A 12,529-nucleotide genomic window follows, 5' to 3' on the forward strand; every position below is an offset into this window, starting at 1 on the left:
AGAGGTTTTATCAATAATTGTTCCTCGTAAAAGTGTACTTGAGTGATTAACCTTAAAGTTTAGGTGTTATCACGGCTTTAGATCTAAAGCCGTGGGTTTTATAAAATATATCAATTTATCTTCATTTAAGTTATATTTATCTACTCAGTTGGAAAATTTTAATAATTTTAGCCTCAATTAAGTTTTGTAATAATTGTTTTTATTTCCTTATTAGTTATTATCACATATAATTATTAATGGTAAAAATAAACCTCTTTGACAAACTGATTGATTTGAATATTATTAAAGTTTAAGATAAAGGTTTCACCAATAATTTAGCAAAAAAACTATGTCTAAGTTTGAGTTTAATACTTTACAAAGTGAGATTGTAAGAAAACTTGTAAACAATTTAAGAACCACTAGTTTAATGAAATATGAAAGTAAAAATAATATTTTACAAAACACAAAAATAATGTAAATTTAATTTTAATTATTCCAAACACATTTATTTTTAAAATAAGTGTATTATACAAGTATGAATAATTTATAATATATAAAATTGTATAATAGTATTCACAAAATTAATAAACTACGAAAACAAAATTATTAATGTATCTGTATGATAAAATGTTATTTCAAAATTGATCAATACAAAAACATAATTTAACATTAAACATACAAGTATAATTTTGTTTTTTAATTATTTTAAACAAAACTATACATTTAATAGTTACAATTGTAGACCAATTAAATTAGTATCTATTTACATAACAAAAATAGAATACTTTAGAAATGCATTCTTATATCTCACAATGTTGTCAGATGGAATTACAACAGCCATTTTTAGAATCTTCTAAAGAAGGAATTTTATTATTGATCACATTCATTGGTGAAAAATGAATGAGTTTAAGTCTTTCTTTGCTCGATTAATCTGTTTTTTTCACACGTTTTTGCTTTGGACTTTGTGCCTTTTGTTTATCTATAATGAATTAAAAAAAAAAAAAAAACAATTAAAAATTTATATTTTACATAATTAATATTTATTAAGTAAAAATGTCTGTAGTATTCATAATTCAATTGATCAATATCACTAATTTATAAAGAATTCTTTGGTATCAAATTATAATAAAAGCTATAATAATTAAAAAAATGTTTTTATTCATTATGAAAAAGGTCAACAGATACAGACAACATGTGTAGGCAAGATCATAGGGTAGTACATTTTTTAAATTTAAAAGCAATAAAAAATTATAGGGATGAAACACTATACTAAATAACATCAATTAAAACTTCACAATATTAAGTAGAAATAATTATCTTTCTATACTCTATTCAGAATAACCTTGCCCACTTTCGCACATGCAACTGAGCCACTGGCAGTCGTCTCACCCCCCTGGCGAATGTCAGGAAAACTTTGATTGGTCATTAGCTGTCGTCAGCGCAGACCAGACGATTTTTCGTCATAAACATAAATAGGCAATTTGCTTTTTATGGGATTTTAAGAACTACTTAAAGTTAAAAAAAATGTGCAAGTTATTATTTGTTATTCAAACCTTAGTACAATATTTTCTTAATTTTATCTTTAAAAACTTACTTAGGTGGTTAATAACATTCTTAGGAACCCAGTCCATATCAATTTGTTTGCTGCTTTTTGTTCCAGTTTCCAAATTTGCTCTGGAGCGACTCGGCAGACCACCACCAACACGTTTCTTGCCCACCGAATATAAAAATTGTTGTCCACCGACCAAAAGAAGAACGCACGCAGCAGCCATTAAGACATACAAGAACAGAGTTTCACCATCTAAACCTTCTTCAACTTCAATGATGTTTACAGTATCGTTGTATAATTTACTAATCATTTGTTTTCCTTCCTAAATAGGTAAAAGATTATGAAATAAAATTTTAATATTATAAAAAACAAATATCTTACATAGTCTCTATAAGCAAGATTGATGCTGAGTCCAAATGGACGTCCGGCAAATGCATCAGCTGGAACGAAAGCATAGCCGAGAGTTGCCTGAGATCCTGGTGGAATAGTTTTTTCTAACAAGACGGTAGTGAAATTTTGAATGTGGAAATTGAAATCCATAGGGTAACGAAGTGAAGCATCCAAAGTTTCCAAGACTAAATCATTAGATCCTTTATTCGTAAATCCCACAAGAAATTCAGACAAACGACCAGCTGGCAATTCTAATTTAACAAAATCAAACAAATTATAAATGATACAAATAAGAAATAAGTAAGAATAAATAATAAGAAAATATAAGATTTATTATTGTATTATTAATCATAATATATGTGGTGAATTTTTCACGATTAAGCAATACTATTATTAATGATAATCAATTATTATTACAACTCGTAAGACACAAAAACTTATTTTTTTTACAATTTGTTTAAATAAGTGAATGTGATGAGAGCAAAAAATAAGTGTTTTATAGAATGAAGAAGCCTCCCTCCAATGGAGGAAATTCGAATAATACATAAATTTTTTTAATATAGTTTTTGGAAGTCAATAAAAATTTATAGTATTAATGTAGACTAAATTATTATACAGTATAATAAATTTAAGAAATAACATAATCACACATAATGGTTGGGTTTTAATGAGCACAACTAGGTATCTTAAGATAATTATAGGCTCAATGTTATCAATCTAGTAGTTTTAGACACCACTATATTATGCACATATTGATTTTCAAACACTATACAAGAGGAGCACAAGAGATTTTCAATTTACCAATGCTAGCTTTTTCTTCGAAAACTGGTTTGGTGAACAGCAAGTATGTGTCAGCGTCTGTCTGCTCCAAGTCTTCGAGCGTAGACTCATCGCCATCTGAATCGACTAATCCTTGGTCCTCACTGACAATCATCTCTTCGTCTGCGTCGATCTCATCTTCGGCACGCGCGACACCTACAACACGCAAAGTATTTGGGTCAGAATTTTTTAAAATAAAATGGGCCGAACACTAGTCATCGGTTTATTAGCAAAACAATATTAGATACAACTACTGTATAAATACCTGTGGACGCTGCAAACAGGGACAAGCACAGCAGTATCCATTTGAGCTGCATCTTAGAGTTATCGGACTTCTTAGCACGGGAAAAACAAAATAGGAACCTCGAAATCGCAACCACTGAATGAAGACAGGATGAAAGTAACGGACACGTCTAACGATTAGTAACTACAGCACCTAATCGTTACGAGTCCACACACGGTGGCCAATGGGCTTAATGACGTTGCCGGCTGTAGTTGCAGACGTGGAAAACGTCACGGCACACGGGACGATTAGCCGTCGGTAAGTCAGGCTGGCAAACATAATATTTTCGTTTTCATATTTTCCTGTTGGTAGGCAGAATCTGACATTATCTATTGACGATAAATGATAAGGGCACCATAACAGTGATAATAGCCATGGTGAATTTTTAACTGAAAAGTGAAAAGTGTTTCATTAGTCATTACGGAATACAAATAATTAATATTAATATTATTCTGAGTTTTTACACTACAACTGTCGACATAACACAAAAACGTTAAACATGTAAAATATATTATGCTACTCTGTGAGACCGATATACCCGTCAAGACTAGAGATAGATTGGGTTAAACCATCCGTAATTTTCATTTTTCGTGGATCTACCTCGAGTACACGATTTAAAAAAATAAATACCTATGTATATATAATTAAGGTACATCTTAAATCGTGCTTGACTATAATATTATCTTTAATTATTGTGATCGTGAGCACGACGCACTATCTGATAAACATATACAACTGTAATTAATGACTTAAAATGATTGCGACCGAGGATAAATAATATAAGTAATACGTTTTTATCTGTGCGCCCGTGCAGCTAATTGAAGAAGTATTTTAAACTTCAAAATTTTCTATTAATTTCTGATTTATTCAATTTATTATATAAAAAGTTGGAAGTTATTAATAAACTCTGTGTCTCTATCCATACAGAATAGTCAATAGCTGATATACAAATTCGTATTGAACCCTCTTCAATCCAAACCTCTTTAGGATTTCTTTGTTCACTTTAGCTACTAGATAGCGCTGCCGTATACGATTTTTATTTTTCATAGTCTATCACAGTATCACTTACTGCTGGGTAATTCGTTCAGACGTTCAGTCGCTCCTCAAACTTTTATGTTATGTATATCTTATTTTTCTTGTGCGCGTATGTGGTTATTTTAACCATCATTACAGTTTATATATTTGCAAATAAAAATTAAAAAATAAAATAATATTAAATATTAAAATAAAAAAGTTAGGCAAGTGGATACCGCTTTTATTATAGATGTAAAGTAGTCACTTTTATGGGTTTGTTCAATTTTAATTTAAAAATTTAAGTAAATACCTATAAAGTGAAAATTTTTTATGATTTTTTAACAATATCATAGTTTGTAATTTTTTGTAATTTTGAGGTATTTTAATAATTGAAGAAAAAAATCAAAAAAAAAAGAAATTGAAAATTTGGCATGCAAATAAATACATATCACATTTGCGTAGCTTATGTGTAGTTTTATATAAACATTTTATCATGTAATAGAAATGATTACATAAACACTTTGTAAAAATGTCAAGTATCTAATGTTATTAATTTATAATGGTTAACCCCCCCCCACAAAAAAACTGGATTTGCGTAAATTTTTTTTTTGTTCCGATTATAAAAGGAAGGTAAGTACTAGGAATTGTTGAATAGGAACTCGAAACACAATAATGTTAAAATAAGAAAAAAAATTGAATTTTATACAATGGTAATTGTACCAATAAAATATAATTTTTAGGTAAAAATAATTGATTTAATTGAGTCATTTATCAAATCATAAATTAATTCGCTATAACTAATTTATTGAATACATATCGGCATATCACCATATTAATTGTTGTGTATACTATAAAATACTAATAATATATGGTAGGTTTTTGCCCATTTTTCTGGTATCTATATTATGATTATATTTATTCACCAAAGTACACAAATATATAAATAAATATATATAATATGAATTATGCATATTTATCCAAAAATTAATAGCGTAGTATTATGAACTTATATATCAGTTATGTATCTTGTGTAAATATACTGGTAAGTAGGTAACACACTAACGAAGTCGGAAGTTTAAATGTCTAATAGTATCATATACTATCATTATAGTAGTTAGTATTATAACTTATAATTTATAAATAAATGTTTGCGATTGTTCAATTAATTTCAGTAGGTATTAATATAATTTTAAGCTATTATTAATAGACAACCGCTTTTACTTTTTAGGTATATCGAAGAAAGTAAGAAAACGCATCAGAAAGTAGCTATTATAAAAATTTTAACTTTTCAAATTTTAAGTGTAATTTTTGTTTCCTATTTCAATATTATATATAATCCTCTTTTTATTTTAATCCACTTATTACTAAATTACCATATAAGTGCTTAGTGCAAGTATAAATACAATACTAGAATGAATTTTGAATAATAAATAGACGATTTTTTATCAAAAAAATTATTTAATGCCATAAAAGATTTCATTGAAGATCATTTAAAAATGCATAATACGTTATTATTATAGCCATTCAAAAAGCTAATAATAAAATTCAAATTAAATACATTTTTTGATGGCACCATATATACATCATAATATTATACATAGTAGATAGTAGGTAGTACAGATATAATAGTAGGTAATATAAAAATTATAAACAAATAAATTAAAAATCACAATTATTAAATTATCATGCTAAGAATTCAAATGAACTTGATTGGAAGTAGTAATCAATAGTCTGAATATCTGAAATATAACAAAATAATAATATTATAGTTAAAATAATTTAGATATACATGTAAATTATTATATGTATAAACATTTAGTGTATTATTAGTTATTACCTATATAAAATCAAATATCAAATTTTTTAACTAGTTTAATCTATTATTTGATAATGCATGTAACTGATGACTCCGGTGATAATCTAATAAGTGTAAAATGGAATTCGCTATTTAATTATTTCCTTTTATTTTTTTGTTTAATATGTCGTATATTTGAATCAATAACTGGTACTTTTTATTTTTAATCGGTTCCATTACTTTCATTGTTAGTTACGGTTTCAATTTTTAAAAATTATAAATAAATATTTTTTTTATTATTATTTCATTTCATTTGGTATTTTTTTAATTTTTATGTATTATAAATAAGATAATACGATACAATATAAATTATTAAAAAAAAAAATTAAATAGTAGGTATAATATATAATATATATATAGGTATAAAGAATTGTTATTTTCTAGTTTTCTAGTAAAATTTTGATTTATAATTTAGAAGTTGTATTATTTTTGCTGTATAGTTATACCATAGTTGTATTTCGTAATAATTTATATTTATTTTTATAATTTTTTCATAGGTACGTATTGATATTTTTAAATTCTACGATAAGATATATTATGATTGTTGTCCTATCGAAACTTACCCTCCGTTAGAATGGCTGCCCGAGTGCGCCGAACTAGCCGAATAACTGGCCTGGAACGGACCAAACCCGAAACTGGCGGACTGGCTGTTGGCTCCGCTTTGGCTGTGACCTCCACCGTGGCCACCAGCGAAACTTCCCGCCGATGCGAAACTTCCCGCACCGCTATTACCACCGTGATGTTGGGGTTGTTGCTGGTGATGGTGTTGTGGCTTATGATGGTATTGGGGCCTATGGTGGTATTCATGTTCGTATTCGTGCTCTTGCTCTTCGTGATGAGAGTGGTGATGGTGGTGCTGGGACTTGTATGGTTTTTCGTAACCACCGAAGATGCCGAGGAACGGACTGGCTGACCGGACAGGCCTGACCACTGCGGGGTCGACTTGCACAGTTCGATATACGGACGGTGCCGGTTCGTTGGCGGACTCAGCCATCACTTGGGTAGACACGAATTGTCTGTATTCGACTGAAATGCACGTATCAGTAAAATATATTAATATAGGGCTATGTTTTTAATGTAGGTACTTATAGGTACTACCAAAATATATTCGCGTAAATGGTATACGTATAACGTATATACCTATCAGAAAAGTGTGCTAAAAAAACTAAAAATAAGTAATATGGGTATATACTAAAATGGTAGTTTATTAAATGTATGGCTTTATGAGACAATAATGGGTAATCCTATTGAAAAATTATATTTTATACTTCAAAGCGCGGTATCTTGAAAATTAAATAATACATTTATATTATTTTATTCTATAACTGACCATCATATTACCAATATTCGTTTAAGTCACTTGCACTATTTTGCTGACATATTTTTTCTCCTATTTAAAATAAGGTCTGGTGATTTATGTTGATATACTTAGAAATGAGTATAATTAATAAATTGGGCTAGGATTTTAAAGCATATGCTTGTTTTTTTTATATATAAGATCGACGTTTAATTTTTATACATAAAATTCGTTTCACGTCATTCTGATTCCAAATAAACTAATTTATTTTTGCTTATGTAAATGATTTTTTATACGTTTATTATGCTATTGTAATAATAAAAAAAAAAATTAATAAGAGATGTAAAAACCCAGAATGTGGATATTGGATTATTATTGTTTTCGTTATCGGGTTGTTTATTTAATATATTAAACGTATAGAATGTCGATCTACATATAGCCTGCAGTACCTATAGTCTATACTCTATACGGTCTGTACGCCTATAACATCGATATCGTCAATTTCAAAATTTAAGATTTAGGGTTGTAATTTGAAACCTCTTGTACGAAGTATGTACCGATCACTTTAGTGGATGTAGAAAGTTCATTTTCTACGTATAAAAATATTCTGTCGGAAAGTAGTCAGTTTCACTACTGAAAATCTATGGAAGTACACGATAGTTAATTCTTTTTTTTAATTTAAATTAATTTTTCAAATTTTCTTTTTAATTTTTATAACTAGTTCATGTTAATTTTTAGTCATATTTTTAAAAAAATAAATAAGTATACTTCTTTTTTGATTTTTTAAAACAAGCGTGTGATTTTTTAGTTGCTTATTATGCTTTAAAATCCGAGCCCTATTAATAAATTATTATAGGTATTGTATTTTACCTGGTTGTGCTTCTTCGGGCACCGGAACAGGTACGGCTCTTGCGAACACCGCTAGCATGGCGACGAGCATAAAGCCACTGCAGGTAAACATTTTCTGTGTTGCAGACATGTTTTATTTCCTATAGTTTGTTTTCGTGTCGAAGTCTCCTAGGTCTAGCTAGACTTGCACGTTGTGCTGTGGTCGAATGACAATGAAAACTATAACATGGCAAAGCAAACCATGTCGTTTTATAATGTTCCCACCAAACTGTAATTAAGGTTTTTTTGATGCTCAAGGATAATGATGATGATGGTATACATTACAACATGTATTATTGACGGCATATTATTTACGATTCGCGAACCGGTCGTCGTTGTTATTTAAAATAGGTACATAGAAAATATCAATATTCGGCTTGACGTCACGATCATATTAAAATAATATAATATGATACATTTTATGGTATACGTATAGGTAATACCTATAAGCTCTATAGGTATGTAATAACTAATAATAAAATATTATTATTCATTGATGGTATGTATGGTATGTATATGTATGGTGCACGTTTTACACGATTAATTAATACATTAAGTAACTTATACTTATACGTCTTTAAACATATGTTTATATTGATTGTTTAATACAAAGTGAATCTCGTACATAGTATTTTTCTCATTTTTTTTTTTTTTATTATTAGACATATTTTTAGGTACATAATATGTTATACATATTTATTAAATTCTAAAATTATAGCCTCGTCTTAGGTCAATAACTCCTTTTATTCATAATATTTTTGTATCTATATGATACAATAATAATTAATAATTTAGGTATCTAAGACTTAGTAGAAAACCATTTTAGGTAAACTATCAAGAATTACTCTCGTTTAGGACAATAGTTACCGTAAGTGTATAATTACTTTACTATGGTGTTATTTAAAAAAATAAAATAACTAATAAAAATAAAACTATAACTATAACTATTATATTAAATAATTGAAATATTGAAATAATAATTATTTTTAATTAACTCTATTCCGAATGAAAATCTATTTGGATTAAACGTTTTTATATTTTAAATTTATAGTACTGAAGGTCATCTTTTGTTTTTTTAAATGTACCGATACATTACCATTATAGTGTTCATCACCATGTATGACCTCATAAATTAGTTATTTTTTAATTAAATTGGACGTTTTTTTAAATTTTTCCATGTAAATGAAAATACAAGATAACAATAATGTACATTTTCGTCAATTGTTATATCTAATGTTGACGGACTGAGTTTACAACGAAGTAAGTAATAGAAGATATCTCCCCTCGAATGATTAATTAAAAATTACAAAATAATTATATTGAATATTATTAAGCCTTTAAAAATGAAAATAAAACAATATATAATTTATATATAATAATAATAATATTAATATATAATAATTTATTGTAGGTATAAAATACAGTGTAATAACTAGTGCTGGGATTTTAATGCGCTGAAAAATCTCAAAAAATGCAATATAAAAATGCATTTATATTTATTATGGCTTAATAAAAAAATTAAAAAAATTGTTTAATATTTTAATTTGTTTTTGTTAGTACATAATAGCCAATAGGTATATAATGGCGATAATTTAAGCGGAAAGTCCTAGCTATGATAAAATCGTTATCGACGATAATCGATTGTCGTGCTATATAATTTATAAATCGTATCGTCGAGCGTCGGCAGTTTGCCAAAATATCTTGTTAATCGCAACAATTTTCGTTCATTTTATGAACAAATTGTGAAAAATGCTCTAAAAACTTAGAAAATGCCCTAAAATCTTCAAAAAATGCAAAATAAAAATTATTTTAAATTAATCAGCATCACTCAAAACACATTTTATACTTACGGAGCAACGTTTTGAAACACTTGAAAAAAAGATGCATTTGCATCAAAATCCCAGCCCTAGTAATAATGTAATGCAAATTTGTTGCATTTGCTTGAAAAATTGGGGTCGTGTTTAGAATTTACCTTTTCGTCACTCAAAATTCCTGACCATACTTATAATCGCTTGCATATAGTTACACAGTCCATATTATAAACACATCATTAATAAATTCTATCTTTTAATAAACCAGGAAGACAAAATCGAAATTCGTCGTCCTTGATTTAAATGGTCATTTACGTGGATGGTGCGATATCAGAAATAACGAAAAATCCCAAATGAATCATTCAATTAAATTAAAAGTAAATACCATTAAATTATTCCAACTACACTTATGTGGGCGAGGACTGACCTTGGTTGTTAGATTCTTTTATTGCGTCTAATAACCCCATTTCCTGATTATTCATATTAATTAGTAATTTATGAGTATTCTTCTTCCTAGTCTCCGTATTTCCATAATGTTTATAGTTTATCTGATTATAAATGAAAACATTATGGACAAATATTATCTACATTCAATTAAGAATAAGTAAATAACATTTTAATACAGAATTAGATACTAGCATATTTAAGTGAAGTAGAATCCTTGACCCCTACTAGTTGTCCTCGTTTATGACAATATAATAATATAAATATTGGAGCTTGGGGTTGCGCAGTTCAAGCTCCTACGGTTACAAAAATAGTTAATACATAACTTTTACAATGATATATTATATGCCCATTCATTGAATACTGCATTACATGTACAATTATAAAAAAACAATTAAAAAAATTGTTGCTCATTTTTTTATTATCATTATAGTAATAATTGAGTACAGTACACTATAATACTAGCCACCAGGTATATAAGCATCTTTATATTTCGTTTTTGTTGATTGACCAATGTTTAATTAAAATATTATTTGGGTACCATCTATCTACATTGTAGGTCTTACAATATAGACATACTTATTCATTTATTATTTTATGTACCTAGCTATTTATCTTAGGTTATATAAAAGTGATTCGACTACATATATCGAAGTAATATATATTGTTTACATACTGATACTACAATAGATATCTATAGTCACCGTTCTTATTTTAAGATTTTTTTTTTATCGAAGAAGATTTTTTATGTTCAATAAAATAAATGATAAATTCTAAAAAAAATACTTAAGACAAACGAAAAAAATTATAAATTATTATTATTGTTTTTTGATACTGAATAGAGTGATGTATGTTGTATGCATGATGTGTGGTTTTACAATAACGTAGCATCTATTATTTTATTTTTGTGTTTATTAATTTTCAATGTTGAGATTAATTTCTCATTGTGTTAGTATTTTTTTAAATTTACCTAATGGAATATTTATAAATAAATTAAGGAAAAACGAGAGTATTTAGGTGACGCCACTTTTTGACAAAATTTAATATCTATTTATTTAGTTTTTTGTTGTATCTACTCCAAAAATGAACAATTGTAGAGACATGATAATTTTTTACCAAATATTTTGATTCTTCTTTAACTATTTTTTTTAAATATTTGAAGATTCAATACAAAATTTCTTGTGCGATAATTTAAAATGATCGAAAACACCCATACGTTTTTTTTTATAAGTATTTTAAGTTCAAATTTTGACAACAATGAATAAGTATTAAATTAATTATAGAAGTTTAATTTAAAAATAATTAAAAATATATCTTTAGAAATAGATGAAATGCCTCCTCTCAGAAACGTTTTTTGTTTTCAATGATTTATATTTTTGAATGCAAATTAAACATAATCATCTTTATACTTACAGCAGTGAATGTGAACTACTCAATATCAAGGTGTACTCGAAATCTATGTATGTGTATATTAGGGTGGTCCTTATTTATAGAAGTAAATGTATTTTTAAATTTTATTTTTAATCATAATAAATTTGTTCACTGCTTGCATATTGTCAATTTAATTGAATAATAGTTTATATAATACCAAAACAACATAACCATTATTAAACATTATAATTAATAACTAACACAGTAACACAGTAAGGGAATATATAACATACATTTTTGAATTAAAGAAAGGGGAGAGAAAAACAGATTTTTTATGTTCCTATATCTTCTTATTGAACACCAATTATAATTACAAACTTTTTACTAAGTTACAAATTTAAACTATGATCATATCCTTATTTATCTATGTGACTTTATTTATTATAAACTATAATACAATACTATACAAACTTTCAACAGATTAAATAGGTATTAATGCATTTATGAATCTAATAGATACGAAAGATTGAGGAGGGGGCTGCAAATGTCCCAACGTTCGGGCCTCTTAAAATCTCAAACATGTCCTTGAATAATTAACTTGATTACGAGTATTTTAAGTTTTACCTAATATTTTACACAACTATATAATTCACTGAAAATTAAAAAAATCAATAAAATCCTATGAGATTCTCTAGATAATAATATCACCTTTAAGTTTAGACAGTTTAGTAAGAGGTAAATTGACTCTACAATATTAAAGCATACAAGCTAACAACATAAAATTGTCAATTGATTTCGTTGAACGTAAATTTGCTGTTTTACGTTCGTG

General features: G+C 27.2%; 2 protein-coding genes across 2 annotated transcripts; both read right to left on the reverse strand.

Annotated features, from left to right (window-relative positions):
- Window positions 1-449: 449 nt before the first annotated feature.
- LOC114128876 (translocon-associated protein subunit alpha) lies at window positions 450-3,237 on the reverse strand. Its single transcript, XM_027993481.2, has 5 exons — window positions 3,003-3,237; window positions 2,720-2,893; window positions 1,910-2,169; window positions 1,574-1,850; window positions 450-958 (listed from the first exon to the last, which is right to left on the reverse strand). Exons 1-5 carry the CDS (start codon window positions 3,052-3,054, stop codon window positions 906-908), a joined length of 816 nt encoding a protein of 271 aa, XP_027849282.2. The 5' UTR covers window positions 3,055-3,237; the 3' UTR covers window positions 450-905.
- Window positions 3,238-5,472: 2,235 nt separating this feature from the next.
- On the reverse strand, window positions 5,473-8,273 carry LOC126550829 (polyadenylate-binding protein 1-B-like). Its single transcript, XM_050203141.1, has 3 exons — window positions 8,057-8,273; window positions 6,453-6,915; window positions 5,473-5,773 (listed from the first exon to the last, which is right to left on the reverse strand). The coding sequence occupies exons 1-3, from the start codon at window positions 8,163-8,165 to the stop codon at window positions 5,758-5,760; spliced, it is 588 nt and encodes a 195-aa protein (XP_050059098.1). The 5' UTR covers window positions 8,166-8,273; the 3' UTR covers window positions 5,473-5,757.
- Window positions 8,274-12,529: the final 4,256 nt, after the last annotated feature.

The sequence above is a fragment of the Aphis gossypii genome, chromosome 3, assembly GCF_020184175.1.
Source record: "Aphis gossypii isolate Hap1 chromosome 3, ASM2018417v2, whole genome shotgun sequence".
Lineage (NCBI taxonomy): Eukaryota > Metazoa > Arthropoda > Insecta > Hemiptera > Aphididae > Aphis > Aphis gossypii.

Bases quoted from the DNA above. Each gene is read 5' to 3' on its own strand.
- LOC114128876 (XM_027993481.2), bottom strand. From the start codon at position 3,054: ATGCAGCTCAAATGGATACTGCTGTGCTTGTCCCTGTTTGCAGCGTCC. The intron at 2,170-2,719 runs GTAAATTGAAAA...TTGTTAAATTAG, and splicing joins CGAAGAAAAAGCTAGCATTG to AATTGCCAGCTGGTCGTTTG. The intron at 959-1,573 runs GTAAGTTTTTAA...AATTCATTATAG, and splicing joins GAATGTTATTAACCACCTAA to ATAAACAAAAGGCACAAAGT.
- LOC126550829 (XM_050203141.1), bottom strand. From the start codon at position 8,165: ATGTCTGCAACACAGAAAATGTTTACCTGCAGTGGCTTTATGCTCGTC. The intron at 6,916-8,056 runs GTAAAATACAAT...CGTGCATTTCAG, and splicing joins GCCCGAAGAAGCACAACCAG to TCGAATACAGACAATTCGTG.